At 39.3% G+C, this 21,157-nt stretch overlaps 1 protein-coding gene across 1 annotated transcript; it reads left to right on the top strand.

Moving 5' to 3' along the window:
- Positions 1-9,989: 9,989 nt before the first annotated feature.
- ctsba (cathepsin Ba) lies at positions 9,990-20,635 on the top strand. The gene is made up of 11 exons (XM_033631675.2): positions 9,990-10,169; positions 13,968-14,095; positions 14,172-14,257; positions 14,468-14,582; positions 15,906-16,021; positions 16,609-16,694; positions 17,256-17,402; positions 17,746-17,862; positions 18,074-18,202; positions 19,430-19,511; positions 19,836-20,635. Exons 2-10 carry the CDS (start codon positions 13,973-13,975, stop codon positions 19,501-19,503), a joined length of 993 nt encoding a protein of 330 aa, XP_033487566.2. The 5' UTR covers positions 9,990-10,169; positions 13,968-13,972; the 3' UTR covers positions 19,504-19,511; positions 19,836-20,635.
- The last annotated feature ends 522 nt before the right edge of the window (positions 20,636-21,157 follow it).

The raw sequence follows: 21,157 nt of genomic DNA on the forward strand, positions 1-21,157 counted from the left end.
GTTTCAATCAGGAGAGACAGAAGAATGAAATAAAGATGAAGTTAAATGTGAAATGTCAGTGCTCAGTCTTTGGCACTTAGACACCAGAGGGAGATTATTTGTGATCGTGGGATGCCTGAGCGGCAGCAAGATAAATCCCCCCCATGCAGTCCAGACACTGGTAGTGGTGGTGGTAGCTGCTGACTTTGGCTGATGACTGCTGAGGCGATGACTGAACTTTCGCTTGAGCTTCATGTGTTTTTGGAAGTACTGAGCATATAACTGGATAAATGAGACTTGGATTACACTGCAACGAGTTGTGTGAGAGTTTGTAAATGGATGTTTTGCTGTTGTCAAACATCGTCCTTAATCAGTCAGTAAATCAGTATGTTCACCATTTTCCATTGAGGCGTAAAAATAAATCCTCATAATTTAAGGTAACACAGCATGATTTGTTGATCTACAAATGGTCATGTTGTGAGTGAGCATATGTAGAAACTGTGTACCTAGCTCGTGCAGAAAGTTAACCATGTACAATATCAAGGTCTATTTTACTTCCTGTAAAGAAAAAATGTAGCAGTTCAGTTTCGTTTTGGACAAGAAATCATTTCCTCAGATGCAGACAGTCCATCTCAGTAAACATAAAGGGGGAAATCTAATTCTGACAGAGTCTTAACTAAATATTTACAAATTTAAATGTCGTCAGTATTCCCTTGTAAAGCCCACTATACTCATAAATATACGCAGTCCATCCGCATATCTTTCAGTTAAACCTCCTACCTCAGTGAAACTGAATTTCCAAGTGACAAAAATGATTTTATCTTTTTATAATTTGTTTTGATGAGAATTACTCACTGTATGACTGACAACACCTTTAAATGCATAAAACATTTTTGATAATGTAGCTACTGGAAGGAAGGGAATAGATAAGGAGCAGAGGTTTAGAATAAAAATGTCCCTGGAACAATGTGCTGCTATGAATTTAAAGTTTGGTCAACACCAGTATTATGTAATGTTATGAATGTTATTTATTTGAATATGTTAAATCTGATTGTAACCATAGAATTAACAATATCAGTCTTCCATGTATACTTGTCTTCTATTTTTTCTGTTTTTCTTTTTTAACTGTGCTTTATTATTTTAACTTTCTAAACAAATATAATAGCTATAAAGTAAGTTCTGTATCTGTAATGAGCAGTTAAATGTTGTGATAAAACATGGGCAGAATATAAATCGGTGTTTATGGAACAAAGTGCAGAGAAAAACGCGCTGCATCAAAGCTGTGTCAAGCTGTTATCCACATACCTGCTGATAGATAAAGGAGTCACTGCATGTTACTAGTTCATCCAGAGAATTGTATCTATTCCTTTAGACAGAGAAAGCACTCACTGTAACTACACACACATTACAGTACTTAACTCACATGCTCGGATGTATGTGTACGCAACAGCAATAAGCTAATGAAATATATCTTAGTGCACTAATTAAAATGTATCTACACGCACATGCTTTAGACGATGCCTTGGCTTGATCATCATGACTCAGCGCTTTGCCTTGTAGACAGACAGCTTCAGCTGCCATGCTTGTCTTATGACGTGTGTATTGCTTTGTATTTGAACGATATGCTTTGCTTTGTGTACCTGACGTGTATGATAGTCTTCACTTGTGTTTCTAATTTGTCTCATTTTGTATTTTCTTAAAAATTTCCTTCTTTTATATTTGGTCACATTTACTGTTATGACACGCGTGGACAGCCACGGTGCATTATGTCAAGGTTTGTGCTGAAGTTTCACACGTGAAGTCGTTTAGAGGCAGTATCATATATTCATTGATGAACTGATATTAGTTTGCTGATTGAGTGTGACGTCACTTAGTCACGGGATGGCCTCCATGTATCAACATGCATCACCTCATCTCTACAAAGGTTTCCACAGGGCAACTGTTGCTGGTTGTGGTGAGTCAGTTACTGTGCTGTTGATGTGACAAAATAAAATCATCAGTCATGATCAAAGCTTTGAGTTTTGTCTTTTATTGATCATTCTTACATTTACTGTCAATTGAATATTTTCATGAGCTTTAGACATAGAGGTGGAGATGCATAACGACAGTGTGAATGATACAGTAATAAATACATTGTGGAGTCAGTATAGTCACTGGTATAATGGCTGGTGCAGCATTACAGTGAACATACTGTGTTGACATTATCACAGGGCTGGATTAACCTGCTGGGGGGGCCTGAAGCATGCACCACCGTTCCTCTCATTCCTCTGTACATTGTGTAAAGTGTTTCTGTGCTGGTGTGGCCCCAAGATGGCTATGCAGACCTTTTATTAAACAAAAACTATAGTAGAATTTTGTACCATATCTGCATAATAATTCAGTAAAAAGGGCTTCTCCTATGGTGCCCCTTCAACGTGAAACACACTACAGCAGCAAAGTGAAGCTGTCTATGATTCCCCCAAGGAGATTTGAAGCTACTTTTAATAAATCTGGAAAAAGCATCTCTGGGGGTCTTTTCTTGTACGAAATCTTTAAACTACAGCCTCAGCACTTTTACTTTACAGTTTGTGATGGTTTGTCTTTGCATAAATATCCTGTTTGAATGTAACTTTGTGTCACATTGCTGATGCAGGTCTCTCTTGAGATTGAAACCCAGTATCTCAACAAGAAAACCTGTAATGTTTCTGTAGTAAAGATTAGTTTTTACTGGGTGGGGCTGGTTGTCCACGCTAGCAAACACAACAAAAGCTTTTCCTTGGCTCACAATTATAGGGGAACCTATTTTGGTGCTTTATGGTCTCCATCTTTTAAAGGGACAATACAGTGCTTTTGTCAAATAGTGCTATGTAGAATCATTGAAGATGCCATGTAGCACCATATTGTTTTTAAATTTTGAGCCAGGGCCCTAGAGTTAAGCCAGATAACACCATTGACGAGTCAACATACCTGCAATACCACATTACTTAAAATACAACTTATTGTTAATCGTGTCTTACAAAAGGTGGCTTGCACGTGGAATACTGGAATACTTCTGTGCACATGGAGGCAAAAACATTGACTGACTCACTGCTTTAATGTGTTAACCTCTGGAAATACTCTGTTTGTAGACTATTATAATGTAGTGCTGTTCTTCTTTCCCAGTTAACTAAATTAAACTGAAGAACCAGTTTAGAACTTCTGAGGAGCAATACAGGGACTATACTGTCCTCGCAATGAGTCCTCATACAGAGCTAGACAGTTAGTCTTGTTCTCCAATAACCACAAGATGTGACTTTTCTTGAAAATTTAATGGAGACCAATTACTGTAAAACTGCAACAAAAATACAAAATGCAAACACAACTCAGATTCTGAATACTTATCACACTGACATGACTATATCTGAAATAAAATATACCGAGTAGCAGAGCAAAGCACGTTAGCCAGTTAGCAATGTTAGGCTACAGGTCATTTTAGCTGAATTTACAGCAAAACAAATGTACAGAAAACATATTGTGCATGTCATATCTATAAAATGTTAACCTCAAATACTCACAGACAAATAGTGTCCAAGGCAACAACGCTGAAGACAAAACTGCAGCAGGAGAAGCGGTCACCATATGCTCTTCACCATGTGCTCGTTGACTCTGAGGGAAATTCTCTGCTCTACAGCTACTGCTATTGAGTAACCAAAAGGGGCACTGCAGGCCACAAAACCTATTTAAATATTATATGCGCTCAAATGGAGGGCAGAACAGGGACATTAAAGGTTCTCTACAGGTTCCTCAGCTTAGTTGACTTTAGAGGAGAAAGAACCAGTATAGAGAACCTCTAAAGAACCACACAGGGCCCAAAATGTTCTGTGTGGCAGCGGTGCCAAAAAGCTGTGGTTCCCAACTGGTGCAGCCACAGGGTTCATGTTTCTCCTTAGTAAGTAATTCAAGGTCCACACAGTTTAAAAGCGTCCAGCGTCATACTTGCATTTGGTCATGTCACAGAGCGAGTTTGCTGTCTCTGTTGAGTAGCTGTCTGTTAGTCACTCAATCTACAGTGAAAAACACCACTTAAAATAAAAGCTCTGTGCCGGAAAATCATTGTACTTAAAAATAAATGTGATTTTTACAAACTGTGTTTGCGATTCACTTACAGTCCATTCAGAATGGACTCTTGACCCACTTTTGGACTGCAACCCACCAGTTGGGAACCGCTGCTATATATCACCTTAACCCAACTGAAAGCACTGCTGAAAAACCAACAGTTTTCTGTGTATATGCTCAACACTTCTCATTTCTCATCCAGGCCAGGGATCGGCTGTGGCGGAGTTTAGATAAAGATTAAACAAGCAAACAAACATTATTAAAATAATGAATGTCTTGAACCTTGAACCAACATTTGGTAATAAAGCAAAAATTACTTTAAGCCTCTTATTAGTGTAGTTATTACTGTGCTGTAATAAAATAATAAAAAAAAAAAAACAGCACAAGTCACATTAATTCAGTTCAATTCAACTTTATTTATCCCTGCAAGGAAATTGCAGTGGCTCACCACACAGGTCAACAAATACACCCACAATAAATACAAAGAAGAAACAAACAAACAAACAAACAAAAACATTGGTAATCACAAAGCTAAAATCAATAATAGACTTCAAGCTTTAAAACTATTTGTGCAATGGTAATATGTAAATCATAAATGAATAGAAATACACAAAAAAGTAATGACAAAGAGTAATGAAGTTTTACAAAAGCCTTGAAAAGGATTTATGAAGAATAGAGAAGACATGTATATTTTAATATTGCCAAGCAAAGCTGTAGTTACAAACCAATTCCCACACAGTTGACCAACTTCATTAAGTTAAATAATAGTTCAACTGAGTTTAAAGAAGAGTGTGATTTTGGTTTGACTTTAGTTCACCTGGTTAAATAGGACAGTGTTGTTGATCACTCATGCTTTGCTTTAAAAGGAGGATCAGCTGTTATGTAACTGTCTTGGTAAGACAATGATTAAAGCTGGTGTGCTGTGCTTACAGTATTTTCCCCATCTCATCATTTTGAAAGTCAGATGACAGACTCAGAGAAGGAAGAGAAAGCAGCTAGGTGATCAGCATTTTCCCTGTGGTCAGTGATCCACAGCATGATACAGCACTAAAACACTTGTCACCATCATTCACAGATCACAAGCTACTTCTCAGAAGAATACAATGAAAAATAGCCTAAAGGTCAGAGATAAACTAAAAATGGTCAGATGCCACCACGCATTGCTGTGCATGCATTATCAAAATATAGCCCTCAGCATTATTTATTTATTTTATTTTACCTTTTCTTTGCTAGGAAGTTCCATCGAGATCAAAAATCTTTGTTCAAAGTTCTCCCACAAAACACAACCAACAGACGTGCAGATTATAAGACAGTGGGCCCCTGGGCACAGACAAGCAGAAGGACCCTTCCCTTAGGAAGAAATTACATTTCATTTTTACAGTTTTGATCACAGCACTAACTTGAAAGTGACTGAGTTGCACAGGGGCAGTGCTGCCTTTCCTGATGATGATGGGAGTGAGAAGAAAGACATCAGAGCAATACAGACAGCAGACTTTGATTTGAATTATCTGGAATCACTTATCCTTGTCCGGTACATCCCTGACAGGCTGCTTAACTATCACAGGGCTGACACACAGAGACAGGCAACCATTCATGCTCACATTCACAGTCAACAGTTAACCTAACCTACTGTGAGGAAGCTGGAGAACATGCAAATTCCACACAGAGCACCCAGAACCGTCTTGCTGGAAGGTGAAAGCACTAACCACTTCACCACTGTTCCACCATGGGCGTATGAGACAATGGGCCCCTGGGCCCAGACATGCAGAAGGCCCCACCACCTCTCCTACACAGCAGCAAGACACACAGACTCTATAGATAGCCTCTGTTTTTGATAATGTTTTGTGCCACTGTGTAGTCCTTACATATCTCTCTGTGATTATGTGTCACTTTGTGGTCATTCTTTGTCCAATAGTTGTCCAATAGACCAATAGTTGCTTTGCAACTCTATGTAGCCATTCTAAGTTCCTTTATGATCATTTCTAATGTTTTTGTAGTTGCTTTGCATCTCTGTAGTCATTTTGTGTCTCTTTGTAATCATTTAATCATTTTGTGGTCCCTTGTAGATATTTGTCTCTTAAGCCCTATTCGGACGGGATTACCAGTAATAATTACCAGAGATTTTAGTCCCGTCCGAATGTGCCATGTCAGTAATCATTACCGCACAATGTCAGTAAAGATTACCGTGACTTTTACCTTCTGTAAAAGGGTCCCGGAAAATTACCTCAGGTACGAATCCCGTGCGAATAGACCAGCAGTAAATATGTGTGACTTAGGGCTGTCAAAAAAAAATTCAAAGTTCGAAATATATTCGAATATACAGTTAGGTCCATAATTATTTGGACAATGATACAGTTGTCGTCATTTTGGCTCTGTACACCACCACAATGGGTTTTAAATGAAACAATGAATACCTGCTTAAAGTGCAGACTCTCAGCTTTCATTTAAGGCTTTTTTCAAAAATGTAGTATGAACCGTGAAGGAATTACAACCATTTCTTCACACAGTCCCCCGACTTTAAGGGCTCATAAGTATTTGGACAAACTAACATAATCATCAATTAAACAGTCAGTTTTAATACTTGGTTGCAAATCCTTTACAGTCAATGACTGCCTGAAGTGTTGGACACATAGGCATCATCAGATGCTGGGTTTCTTCCCTGGTGATGCTCTGCCAGCCCTTTACTGCAGCCGTCTGCACTTCCTGCTTGTGTTTTGGGTGTTTTGCCCTCAGTTTTGGCTTCAGCAAGAGAAACGCATGCTCAATTGGATTCAGGTCAGATGATATGACTTGGCCATTGCAGAACATTCCACTTCTTTGCCTTAAAAATGTCTTTGGTTGCTTTTGCAGTATGCTTCAGGTCAATGTCCATCTGCACTGTGAAGCATCGTCCAATGAGTTTTGAAACATTTGGTTGAATCTGATAATGTAGCCCCAAACACTTAAGCTTTCATCCTGCTGCTCTTGTCAGCAGTCACATCATCAATAAATACAAGAGAACCAGTTCCACTGGCAGCCATACATGGCCATGACATAACAGTACCTCCACCATGCTTCACTGATGAGGTGGTGTGCTTTGGATCATGAGCAGTTCCTTCCCTTCTTCCTTCTCTTGTCTTCCCATCATTCTGGTAGTTGATCTTTGTTTTATCTGTCCATAGTATGCTGTTCCACAACTGTACAGGCTTTTTAGATGGTTTTTGACAAACTCTAATCTGGCCTTCCATTTTTAAGGCTAACCAATGGTTTGCATCTTGTGATAAACCCTCTGTATTTATTCTAGTGAAGTCTTGTCTTGCTGACAAGAGCAGCAGGATGAAAGCTTAAGTGTTTGGGGCTACATTATCTGCTCAGATTCAACCAAATGCTTCAAAACTCATTGGACGATGCTTCACAGTGCAGTTGGACAATGACCTGAAGCATACTGCAAAAGCAACCAAAGACATTTTTAAGGCAAAGAAGTGGAATGTTCTGCAATGGCCAAGTCATATCATCTGACCTGAATCCAACTGAGCATGCGTTTCTCTTGCTGAAGCCAAAACTGAGGGCAAAACACCCAAAACACAAGCAGGAAGTGCAGACGGCTGCAGTAAAGGGCTGGCAGAGCATCACCAGGGAAGAAACCCAGCATCTGATGATGTCTATGGGTCCAACACTTCAGGCAGTCATTGACTGTAAAGGATTTGCAACCAAGTATTAAAACTGACTGTTTAATTAATGATTATGTTAGTTTGTCCAAATACTTATGAGCCCTTAAAGTTGGGGGACTGTGTGAAGAAATGGTTGTAATTCCTACACGGTTCATACTACATTTTTGAAAAAAGCCTTAAATGAAAGCTGAGAGTCTGCACTTTAAGCAGGCATTCATTGTTTCATTTAAAACCCATTGTGGTGGTGTACAGAGCCAAAATGATGACAACTGTATCATTGTCCAAATAATTATGGACCTAACTGTATATATATTTTTATAAGTTTGAACCTAAATTTGATAATTCGAATATCATTAATAATTAATTAATACTATCAATAATGTTGTATATCATGGCGAATCCCGTTTGGGCAGAGATGGCTCGCGCACAAGCCGGGCCAGAGAGGGACGCAGCGATGGAGGGAGAGGCACCGACGGAGGAGCCCGCTGCGCCAACACCACCCACTGCACTGTCCGCGATGTGTGACCTGTTCGGGGAGACATACAGGGAGAGTGTTGCACCTGCTGCCTCCCTGCCTACCCTTTTTGAAGAAGAGATGAAACGTTACCAGAATGAGACACCACTACAAGCCGACCAGGATCCACTCTTGTGGTGGAAAACTACCACTGAAGTATCCAAACATTGCTCAGATAGCGAGGCAGAAGTTGGTCATACCTGGCACTATAGTGAGGTCAGAACGGGTGTTTTCATCCGAGTGTCACGTTCATATTGCGCCAGCAATAAGCATCTTATTTTTTGTGTTTTTTTATTTGTAAAAAATAAATAAATAAAAAATTAAAATAGCCTAATAATAATAATAATAATAAATTCTAATATTATTCGAACTCTACTAAATTAATTCGAAAATATTCGAACTCAATTTCATGGTGCTTTTGACAGTCCTGTCATACGCACATGACGGCAGGAGGGGACGGCGGTGCGTGAATGGATTTACCCCTCTCACTTGTGGTAGTTTTGCTGATATTTCTTATCCCGTGCGAATCGGCCATTAATATTAGGCTACTGACGTCCTGTGGTAAAGTGACATTACCCCACGTGCCCAGGTAAAACTAATCCCATCCGAATAGTGCTTTAGTTATTGTAAGTCTCGTTGTGGTCATTTTGTGTTTCTTTGTGGTCATTTTAGTCTCATTGTAGTAATTTTGTGTCTCATTGTAATCAATTTGTGTTCCTTTGCAGTCATTGTGAACCTTGTTGTAGTCATTTTGTGTGTCATTGTAGTCATTTTGAGTCTTGTTTTAGTCATTTTGTGTCCCTTTATGGTTATTTTAAATCTCTTTGTAGTTGCTTTTTGTCTTTGTAGTCATTTTGTGTCTCTTTGTAGTCCTGTGTCTCTTTGTAGTTCTTTTGTGTATATTTGTAGTCATTTTGTGTCTCTTTGTGGTCCTTTTGTGTATATTTGTAGTCCTTTTGTGTCTCTTTGTAGTCCTTTTGTGCATATTTCTAGTCATTTTGTGTCTCTTTGTGGTCATTTTGTGTATATTTGTAGTCATTTTGTGTCTCTTTGCAGTTACTTTGTGTCTCTTTGTAGTCGTTACATATCTGTCTGTAATTAAGAGTCATTTTTTGTCTACCGTAGTTGCTCTGCAACTCTTTGTAGCCATTCTATATTCCTTTGTGGTCATTTTGAATCTTGTCATAGTCGTGTTGCGTCTCTTTTTGATTGTTTTGCCCCTTTCTGTAATAGCTGAAGCTCTTTGTGTTCCTTGTCAGCTGTTTTGCATCTCTTTGTAGCTGTTTTATGTCTCTTTGTGTTGTATTTCCTGGTCAGTGCGTGTCTCCTCAAGTGAAATTTTGCAGGTGAAGACTGTGGAAGGGCCTTGAAACTTCAGGCCCCTTAGCCTGTGCCCAGTAGGCCTGTTCAGTAATCCATCCACGTGTGCTATCATTATATCAAAGGTCATTTTTGATGATAATCATAATATATAACTTAAAATGACAACAACAGTTACATCGCAATATTCTCATACAAAAATAAATACCCCAAACATTTTGTTCTGTACATTGAGGACAAAATGGTGATAGAGAGGGTGAGTTTAGCACCACCCAGTGTTCAGACTGAAGAGGTGGAGATCCACTACACCACACTCTGTCATTGTTAGTGTGTTTTTACTGGTTAAATCCAGATTCAGACGGCTGTCTGGCTTTAAAGACCACATTTATGATTGTATTAACCACCACACCCACAGACTGGACGCAAAAAGGAAGAGTTTGTGGTGACGGTTTGGTTTCGTTACAGATCACATGAGCTGCATTCATGTGACCAGCTCACGTGCTCTCACACATAAATATGAGCGCAGGACCGTCTCTCAATCACACTGTTGATTAGTACCGTGTAGAGACAGGAGGGGGAAACTGGAGCTGAAGATTTAAAGTTCACACCAACAGCTGACAAATAAGCCTCAGGTAAATGATTCATTTTTGTCGCTTTGTCCTCAGTTTATCAGTTTCCGGTTATCAGACGTGAGTTAGAGAGTGTTTACACGGTGAGTTAGCAGTTAACAGCTAGCCTAGCTAAATCTGGCACACTTAACTCAACGTTACACATAAACTAAAGGAAACACGTCAAACTGTGTGCTCAGTTAATGTTTTTGTACCGACTAATAATACAAAAAACAGTTTAAGTCATTTTTGTTTTTATAGCTCAAACGGTGGTTGTTGTTACTGACTGTGACCCATTTCAGGCTTCATGGTCAGAGGAGATAAGATAAACGTTGGAAAGCAGTTGGAGCTGATTTGATAAGGACACAGAAACTATATGTGAAACCAGGTGTAGGCAGCACCTCAGTTAAAGTTAGAAGATAACCTAAAACCTGAAGTTAAAGTGAATATGAAACATAATACTGAACAATGATACAACAGGGAAATGGAAAGTGAAACTATCTTTTTATGAGGGTGGGAGGCAGCCATTCTGTCCTTTGCTTTAACCAGACAAAGGAAAGGAGCTGGGACTTGTTTTATAGAGTTATAAACCTGTCTGTGATACTTCAGAGGGTCACAGCAGAGCTAAATGAGCTGTAACAGATTGGTGTAAAATCACTTTAGAGTCACTCCTACACAATTTCCAGTCCAGTTTATGCAAAAGAAAGACAGAAAATTAAGTACATTTGCAGTTATAGAGTAAATCAAGCATGGACTTCCTTCCTGTCAGCAGGTCTTGGGAATTGTGACAGGAATGAGGAAATGACTTGATTTACAGTAAGGTGTTGCAGATTGCAGACCGTGTGTGTCCTAGGTGATACATGTTTGCAGGCAAGATATAAAAGGTGTGTGTGTGTGTGTGTGTGTGTGTGTGTGTGTGTGAGTGTGAGATACTTTCATGTTCTAGAAAGTCAATACTTGTTCAGTATCTTGGCAGTTTCCTCCAGGTCTTTGTGCTGGATACACAGACATAGCTTGAGAAGGAACATTACAGAATATTGTTTGCCCCATCTGCAGTTAAGCACTTTATTAAAAACTGGATTCTTGTTGTTTGGCAAACAAGGCTTGAGTTCTGCATCTTTCTCTTCAAGTAAAGCTGACTTATATGCATACTGATAGGCGTTGTCCCGTTCAGTGTAGATGTGAAAACATTAAGTATCCGAAGAGGAGACAAAGTAGCTCAACAACAGTCTTTGAAGGTCTCCTCCAGTTGAACTCAACCCACTGTTATAGGACTAAGGTGAACATCATTTGCTCCACTTAAATAAGGAGGAGGTGATAGTGAAGTGGCTTTAAAGCTGACTCGTCTGTTTCCATCTTGATCTTAAATCTCCCACACAGGGGAACATATTACCAACCACTTAGCCTTCAAAAAAACGTTGGTTAGCACCAGCTAGGCACTGAGCTAAATGCAGGGCTGTTTTGACATTTTGAAGATGCAGGAGTTCTGCTGAAGAAAGGCCTGACAGCCCTCCCACGCTATGACTCAGCAAGATAATGTAACCTCTGCAAGTCTTGCTCTGTGGTAACTGTATTGAAAGTAATTGACATGAGACTGATTCCTTTCGGGCAGGTCAGCAGGCTGAAGTTTCACTTCCCCAAACCATGTTCATATGACGACATTGTGTCAGCTACAAGGCTGTGTGTGCTTGTGTTTGTGGGATTGGTTAAACCACTTCTCTAAAAACTGAATAAACATGTAATGATTTTTTTTTTCTTGCGGCCTAAATGTGCACTTGTTTGCCTTGTATTTTTTAATTTTTATATGTTGCACATAGTTTACAGCTTGTACATCATGTAGCTGGTTCACAGTTATAGAGCATGGTCTAGAATAGAAAGAAATACCTGCCAAAACAGTTTGTAAAGCACCCGTCCACATTTAAACTTCTATTATTATTGCAGACAGATAAACCAAGGACAATATGTAAACTGGGTGCTTTTTTGATGAAAGTTCTGCCCCTCTTTAAGTGACTCAAGTTTGTGCTAATGATCTATTCTGGTTGTTCACTTTTGTATTGATGTCTTGTTCTGTGTTTGTACCTCATACCACAATTTGTGATCCAGAGAAAACACATCTGAATATGAATCAGAAATCATATAAAGTTGTTTACAGCACATGCAGTAGAATAAAAGCTAACCCATTCACCCCCAACAGCTGGACAACCCATTCAACTCTTTTTACAACCAACCTGTAACCACAACCTAGTAGCTGAAAATACAGTAATGACCAGCCAAGGACATCACTGTTCACTTTTCTTACAATATACAGAATATGACAGAACAGTTCTTTTAAATTGTGTTATTAAAAAGTTGAGTGCTGGTTTAGATTTTTTTTTTTTATTAAAAGTGAGTGGAGTATGTTTAGTTTGATTTCATAAAACAGATGTCAGTGAATGAAGGGGAAATTTCTCCTCTTACTTCCCCTTGTGTACTTTTTGCTCATGACATTACCCTGGCCTCAGTCATGTGATATCAACCGATTTCAATGGAATTCATATTTTCTCCGCCCATCACTCCCTCTGACAGTTTTCATTGGGTTCTCTTCTGCTTTTCAGTCACAGAAACGGGACATGCCTTAACAGGTGTGCTGATTTCACAGGTGACTAACAAGACGGGCTCTTGTTCTCCAGAGCAGATTTGTTTGGCAATGAGCCACTGTACACAAGTCTAATGAGCTCCTACGCAGGCCTGTGTAAAATTGTGTTTGGCAACAGTAGTCTTTCTTGAAACGCATAAAAATAGTAACAGAATCTCTTGAATGTTTATAAAGAAAAAGTCCACATTTCCTGTGTCTTTTCGTCAAAAGGCTTTTGTTCTCCACTCCTGCTGTTCAGGTTTTAAGATTAGGTAACTTGTCGTCCTCTATGAGAGTTTGAAGCTGCATGCTGGTTCATCCTACAAATTTATGAAGAAGCACAGTGTCTGCACTTGTATTGATTTTACTGGACTTAGAGCGTCCTGCTTATCCTGAGCACAAGCCATGCCTCTATTTAATAGGCTACATTATGGTCTCTAATGGGTCCCTGTCTGTAGCTGATATCAACTCTCACCAGTACATTTCATCTCTGATATGGTGTTCTCGTGTACCATCTGAGAGCGTGGGAGCATTTGAGGCTTGCTTTTACCTAAAACTGCATATTCTGCATCATGAGGAACTATTAGGAAACATTATTTTGTAAGCTTTTTAAATGGGAACTGAAACCCAGTCCATCTTGGATCGAAAGTCCGAAGTCATATTCTAGATTAAATCTAAGGTACTGGCTGAAATCATAGTACCCTTTGTTGTAGGTATGTGCCTGTTGATACAGCGTGTTAAACCACTGGAAAGACCACTGGGCATGACTGAAGATAAGAGGTTTTCTCCACTTTGTGTATGCATGCTCCACTTGTAGTTGCAACCAGAGTGACGATGTCTAGTCAGCTATGAACATTTTCTTTTCAACACCTAGTTTCAGGACTCCAGTTTCAGAAGTGTAGGCAAGTTTTTTTTAAGCACATCTTTGCATTGCCTCAGGTTTGTATTGATTTATGAATGTGAAAGATGTAGCTTTCGTTGTGAGACATTGTTATCCAGTCAGTCTTCAGCACTTAAAGTTGAGGGAAATCAAAATACACATTTTGCCTGGAGTTGAAATAGTCGGTGTTTAATTTAGGGTTGCATAATCGTGCTTAGGTTTAGTGATTGAATCAGAATTTATGCAATGAAACTACCATGGCTCATGTTTCATTTTCTAATGTGAATAACAAATAAATTTCTCCTCTTCTTCATTTTGTATTTTTCAGTCAAAATGTGGCATGCAGCCCTCCTGTTATTGGCTGCCAGCTTGTCAGTGAGCCTGGCCAGACCCCACCTCAAACCACTGTCCGGTGACATGGTCAACTACATCAATAAGCTCAACACTACCTGGAGGGTGAGTTGTTGCTTTTGTCTTACAGTGGACTTTTGTGTGTGGTTCTATGTGACTAAATTTCTCTCCTTCCCTGCAGGCTGGTCACAACTTCAATAATGTCGACTACAGTTACGTCCAGAAACTCTGCGGCACGATGCTGAAGGGACCCAAACTGCCAGTCTTGTGAGTCTCACTCATGACACACCAGAAATGCACTTCAGATTAGTTTTCCATCATGCGTATAGAACAGTGAGAGTGAGTATATGCAGTGTTGCACATCCCCCTATTATACATGGACCGTATACATGTAGAAAAACATGCAGTGGTTTCAGTGTCCTGAATCAAGCCTTGTCAAGTCTAGGTAGTAATACTTGACTCTGTTTACTGCTCTAGGGTTCAGTATTCTGGAGACATGAAGCTGCCTAAAAACTTTGACTCAAGAGAGCAGTGGCCCAACTGTCCCACTCTGAAGGAGATCAGAGACCAGGGCTCCTGTGGATCCTGCTGGGTGAGAGAAAAACTCACTGCTCAAAAGATGTGACCACATTTCACTGGGCATTAATATTTTAAGAAACAAATGATCTAGGGACTTTTGTTAATGATTGTGAATTTGATTGTGGTTAGTAATGTGTCACACATTCCGGGACTCAAAATATCATGTGCATTTGCATGCTAAATTTGAGCTGTGCATGTAATTCTCAGCTCTACATCCACCGGTGCACATAACCACATAATGACCATGAGACTCTCACAATTTATACTTTTCAAACACTCACCACATTTTCTCACATAGTGAAAAACAAATTTATAACATTGTGGCTCAAAAATTGGATGCAGACAGACAAGACAGAGCAGCAATGCAACAGCAGCACAGTGTAAAACCTGATTTTTGATGCGTGTCAGTTTGTGCTGTTATTGGACCAGTAAGGATACCGTAACTTTATCCTTACCGTAACTGGGAAAGATGAAGAAACATTGCAGCAATGAGTATTATATGTCATATACAATTATAAGTATTGTTGAATATGTGATGTCCTCAAAGAAATCCTAGTATGATAAAAACATTTCCATAATAGCTATGCTGAGTGCATTAGATTTCTGCTCAAAATGTTCCAGACTGTGACTATATAACCTTAAAGTAATATTACCGTACAACATAAAATTCAGTGATATTGTAACACATTAAAAATGGCCACAATTTTAAATGCCCAAAAATTCAATGCGTTGCTGTTCAGAGGTTTACTTACATTTTTAATGTAGTCTTGTTCAGGTTCAGGTTCAGTCTCTTTCATGACCCTGATTATGGCCATGTAAAATTTGAAGTAATGTTACTGTACAGTTATTGAGAAAATTAAAAGGAAAGTCAGCTCAAATGACATTGTAACAATCTGACAAGTTCCTCATTTCCGACTTATCATTAAAAAGAAAATGTTGCAGCGGGTGATTTTTTTTTTTTTTTTTTGTGACAAAGGTGATGGCAAATAAATACACAAAAAATTGTTGTGGTGCAGGTAAAAAAAAATTGATGCATGTAAGTTTAAATGCAGCATGGCCCAGCACATAGACAGTACACAGAAAAAGGTTTTCGATTTGGAGCCCTGCACACACACAGACCCATGCTAAATATAGGTATTCACACTCACAACTGATGGTTTAGTTAATTTTATTTACACTGTGCACCGCCCTAAATTACAAACGTGTTTCAAAGGGCTTTGCAGTCTGTACAGTAAAGAACACCCTCTGTCCTTTTCACCCTCAGTTCAGATGAGGAAAAACTCACACTGAATTGTATTTATGTGTCTGAGGCATGTCTTGGTTGTTCTGCCCACAGGCGTTTGGTGCTGCAGAGGCCATCTCTGACCGTTTGTGTATCCACAGCAATGGCAAAGTCAGTGTGGAGATCTCCTCTGAGGATCTGCTGACCTGCTGCGACAGCTGTGGCATGGGGTGAGAGGCAGGAATGTGTGAAAATGTTGCTACTGTGTTGTGAACAAATTTCCCGAGTAGATGATTTCAGTGGACTATCAAGCAGAGCTCAGTAGTAAACTGCACGGCTTCAAGTTTGAATAACTGAGTATTTAATGTGAGGAGAAAATGAATTGGCTCCAAAACAAGCTCTCCAGTGAATGATCTGATAAGAACATAGACTGATAATTTACAGGAATGTACCGAACCAATACGGAGAATTAGCATCTGCGCCAAAGCTGAAATTATTAAGTAGATCAGGTATCAGCTGTGACATGACTGATCCACAGGAAATACAGTCGTCTCAATGTAACCTTACGTAAAGATGAGTGAGATCCACGCAGAGGTAAACTAATTTGAAAGTGCTAATGAATGAGTTCTTGATATCAGTTGATACAGCACTAAGAAGTGGGATTCAGAGTTGCTATTGGGAAAGGAAAAAGTTGGACCAGTGCCTCCCTGATGATGCACAGTGTGACCTTGTGGAGTTGAAGGCAGGGAGTGTGTAGTGGTTGTCTGTAAAAGTGGAAAACACATCAACTTTCCTTGTTTTCTGTCTGTCTTTTTAGATGTAACGGTGGCTACCCTTCAGCTGCCTGGGACTTCTGGACCAATGCGGGACTGGTCTCTGGTGGTCTCTATGACTCTCACATTGGTGAGTTTTGTGTGTGGCACTCTCACAGTGATTCGCACGTGTGGTATCTACAGTTCTGAGACCTCGTTTTTAAAACAGTGCATCAGAACCATACTAAAAGGGCATGTGCAGACAAAAGCCATGTACCCAATCACGACAATCAGTGGTATCCATACCCTGGGATGTTATTTGGAGATTAAAGTTTGATAGGTGAACACAAAAAAAGTTTTGTAGTGGCGATCTTGGCCTGCATTATGATTAGGACTCATATTGAGGATATGAGGATAAAGTGGATCTACAAGTAGCGTGATATTAAGTTAAATTAAATATGTGAAAGCCAGCCTTTATTTTTACAATCTGGCGTATACCACCTCACCCTCTGTGTCGCCATTTCCCCTGTCTCCAAAATGTTCATACACACGGGTCAGAGATCCCGTACGGGTGTGCACATTCTCCTATCAAGGTTGTTTTTATATACATCACATCTTTTACGTGGGAAGTGGTGTACGACTCTTAAAGGCCTCATTTTGTGGCATATTCTAATGAGACCCCTGACCTTTTTTTTACTCTTTGTGTCTCCAGGTTGTCGGCCCTACACCATACCTCCCTGTGAACATCATGTGAATGGCACCAGACCCCCCTGCACTGGGGAGGGTGGAGACACACCCCAATGCATCCTGCAGTGTGAACCTGGATACAAACCTAGCTACAAAGCAGACAAGCACTACGGTAAGACAGCGGGGGAAAAAACTACTTCCATAAATGAGCTCTGTAGGAGTTAGTGTAAGTCCAGACCTCACCTGCAGCTATGCCCGGGAACTTCCCAAACACAGCAAAATCCTGCAGAGAAAATATTTTAGTTTATTTAGAATTCCTGTCACTCAACCAGTTATAGTCTTAGGTTTTATTAAATCTAGAATCATACATAGTATTTGTTAGATCTTTGATAAAGTCTAATTGTTTCATCTATTTATCAAATCATGCTCCATTATAACTCTTCTATGTGCCATAAGAACAGTGTTTATGTCTCACATACACACAGCACAGGGTCCTAACACAAAGTGTGTTGCAGGTAAAACGTCCTACAGTGTGCTGTCAGACGAGGAGCAGATCCAGAGTGAGATATACAAGAACGGTCCAGTAGAGGGAGCCTTCACCGTCTATGAAGACTTCTTGCTGTACAAGACTGGTAAGCACTCGAGCACCATCAACAGACAAATGTAGCATAAACACGTGGAATACTGAGCACTTGTACACTCACAACCTGTTGAGCACAGGGTGAACTCTGACTGCACGTTTTGATCAGTGGTTCTGTAAAATGTTGTTTCTGACAGTCTCTTGAACTCAAACTCTTGCTGACCCTCCCCTCTATTGCGTGGTTTTATTTTTCTTGTCTCCAGGTGTGTATCAGCACATGACTGGGTCTGCTGTTGGTGGCCATGCCATCAAGGTCCTGGGCTGGGGCGAGGAGGGTGGTGTTCCCTACTGGCTCTGTGCCAACTCCTGGAACACTGACTGGGGTGATAACGGTGAGCAGAGGCACACATTTTACCACTTATGATCCTTTTAACTAACATTCAAACAACGATAAATGTTAGCTCTCCTATTTACATTTATTAAGGAAATGGAATATTAGAAACCCTTCAGTGTAAAACAGTCTAATACAACACTGAAGCCTCGAATGAACACGTTGTTCAGTCAACATCCTGATTATGTCACAAACTTTTCATATCTATTCAAAATCTGGATTCCCATGCACATTTTAGCTGAGACTATTTTTTTCATAGTGGTATTGTGGAGTTGAATGAGATTATATAACTACTTGTCAGCAACAAGTTAAATACCAGTAAATCAACTAGTCCATCATGCTTTGCTATGTAAAACTCCTTGTACTGTATATACTTGACAGCTGCTATGAATTTGAGACCCAAATGCACATGCCATATGTTCTCACACTTAAAGCTACAGTTGGTAACATTTATAACTGTCTCTGTATTTACACAGCACTAAATGAGACTGATAATATGTGAAAGAAAATTATACTCCTGCCTACTCTATTTCCTTGTACCATTTCTAATGGCCTTATTGCACATGATCGATACAACCAATCAAAGCCAAGGAGTTTAAAAAGCAGCTGTCACAGTTCGTGACCTGCTGTCAGACTGTCAAACTAGGCAGTGTTGATCAAATGTGAATCAAGATTGTGTTACTGCATTGTGTATTTCTCACCTCAGATGTTTTCCGAAACATATTTCAGTGTACTGTTTAGCTGAAAAATGAGAGTTTGTGACCTGGCCACAATGCTGAAACCAGTTGGTAACAGTTAAATGTATACTAGAATATGTTTTCGAAAACATTTTAGGAGAGAAATGGACAACGCAGTAACAAAATCTTGATGCATATTTAATCAGCGCTGCCTGTGTGACAACTTGATCACAGTTCAAGGAGTGATTGACATGACTCCGCAGCTGCATTAAGGTCTTGACTGCGACTGGTGCTGTAGTCTGATACTAGCGAATACCATTTTATAGTCAGTAGGAAGAACAGGAGGAACATGATTATTTTCACAGACTGTTTCATGGTCTTCTCTCAGAATGTAGTGACAGTATGGCACAAAGTTATTTTCATAAATGTTACCAACTGCATTTTTAAGATATGAAGATATTTTATACTTCCAAACAGACTGACTGGTGTTGGGTCAAAGCTATTCTCTTTCAGTTTGTTAAACTGCCCTCTGGTTTGTCTCTGGTCTTCAGGTTTCTTTAAGATCCTGCGTGGATCAGATCACTGTGGTATTGAGTCTGAGATCGTGGCGGGGATTCCCAAATAAGCTCCAAGGTAAGACAACAAAACAACTTGTAATGGCAATATAAATTATTGACATCAAATAAATCTGTGTTTACTGTGTCCCTGTAAAGTATAACACTGCTATTCTGTTGTAACCTTCCAAATGTAATGTCATAAACCAAACTAGAGTGCATATACTTGTATTTGTGGACAATCCACATGGCTTTGAATTAACTGTACGCTAAGTACCACCACAGTAGCTTCCATTTCAAGTCTAAGAAGCGGTTGTCTTTTTATTTTTTTTGTAAATCTTCAACAAAAGTTGGATTTAACATGAACTTTAACATGAAGTCTGTGATTCTGTTTCTTTTGCAGGTTTTGAGCTGCGGTGACAATTACATAATCACTAGAGGGCGACACACTCAACTTGCCTGCTCAAGAACTCATTTAACAGCTTTTAGTCATTTTTTGTTCCAGCCCACTGATCATGTTGCACACATAGTGTGTGGTTTTCTTTTGACAGCAGACAGAAAAAACTCCAGAGCACCCTTCACCTCATTTAGGTGGATTAGCAGATAGTGTGTCTGAGCACAAATCACCATGGTTGGTTGAAGGTGTTTTTTTTTTTTTTTGTTTTTGTTTTTGTTTTTTTTTGGTGAATGATCTGTTGCAAGGTCTCGTTCCTTCACCTCTTAAAGCGGGGTCAATCAAAAGGTTGCACAGGAGGAAAAAAAATGTTTTTAAGACACGCATGTGCATTTCATTTTATCTGAGGTGATGTGAAGCAAACTGTCACTGCTGAATTTCATTTGGTCCCCTGTCCTCACCTCCTTTTTCTGCACCGGTAGAAAGTGTGGGCCTTTTTTTTAGTAATACAGCCTATTACTGAAAGACATTGAAAGACTCTGCCCAGTGCAGCACAGGACAGTTTGTCTGAATGTGTCTAATTTTTAATGGTCACAGCTTTCATATTTGATGTTTTCATTATTGCTCAGTACCACTCTATGATGTCAGGATGTACTCATTGTGATTGTTGTCTGTTAGTGTTTTTCAATTTCGAGTGTCAGATTAGAAATGAATGTTTTTTTTTAAATTTGTTATGACTGCCTGTATTAATCAAAATACTGACTGCAGCTTTTATGTTCTGAATAAATAAAATAGTATTTGGTTCCCAACATGGTGTTGTTACTCTTGAATGGGCGTGCTAGCATTTTAAATAAATTTGCATTTTATCTGACTGGTATGTAAACCTGATGGGACTGACTCCCCAAGAAAATGTGGGTCAGTGTGATAAGTACATGGAAACGTAGATGTGAGTCACAGCTATTGTGATGAAAGTTGATAAAATTTGTTATAGGATTTTTCTGCATCTAAAATTTAAATCCAAAAGGAGTAATAAAAAGTAAGACTCCAACTTAAAAACTCCAACAAGCAGTTAGCTTTCCTACCCTTTTTATGTGTGCAAGACCAACTAGAAACCTTGGGTCTTATGCAAGACACTATATACAAACCCATTTTCTCTTACTTTTGTTAGTATCCACAATTTGCTCTTATTTTGTTAGTGCCCATTGATTTATGGGAGTCACTAATAATTTCTTATTTTTCTCTTCTCTTAGAGAGAGAGCACTCTTACTCATAAGAATCATAAGGTACTAAGATAAGACAAAAACATCTAATTTCCAGTCCAGAAATGTGAG

This window comes from Epinephelus lanceolatus, chromosome 2, assembly GCF_041903045.1.
Source record: "Epinephelus lanceolatus isolate andai-2023 chromosome 2, ASM4190304v1, whole genome shotgun sequence".
Classification (NCBI taxonomy): Eukaryota; Metazoa; Chordata; class Actinopteri; order Perciformes; family Serranidae; genus Epinephelus; species Epinephelus lanceolatus.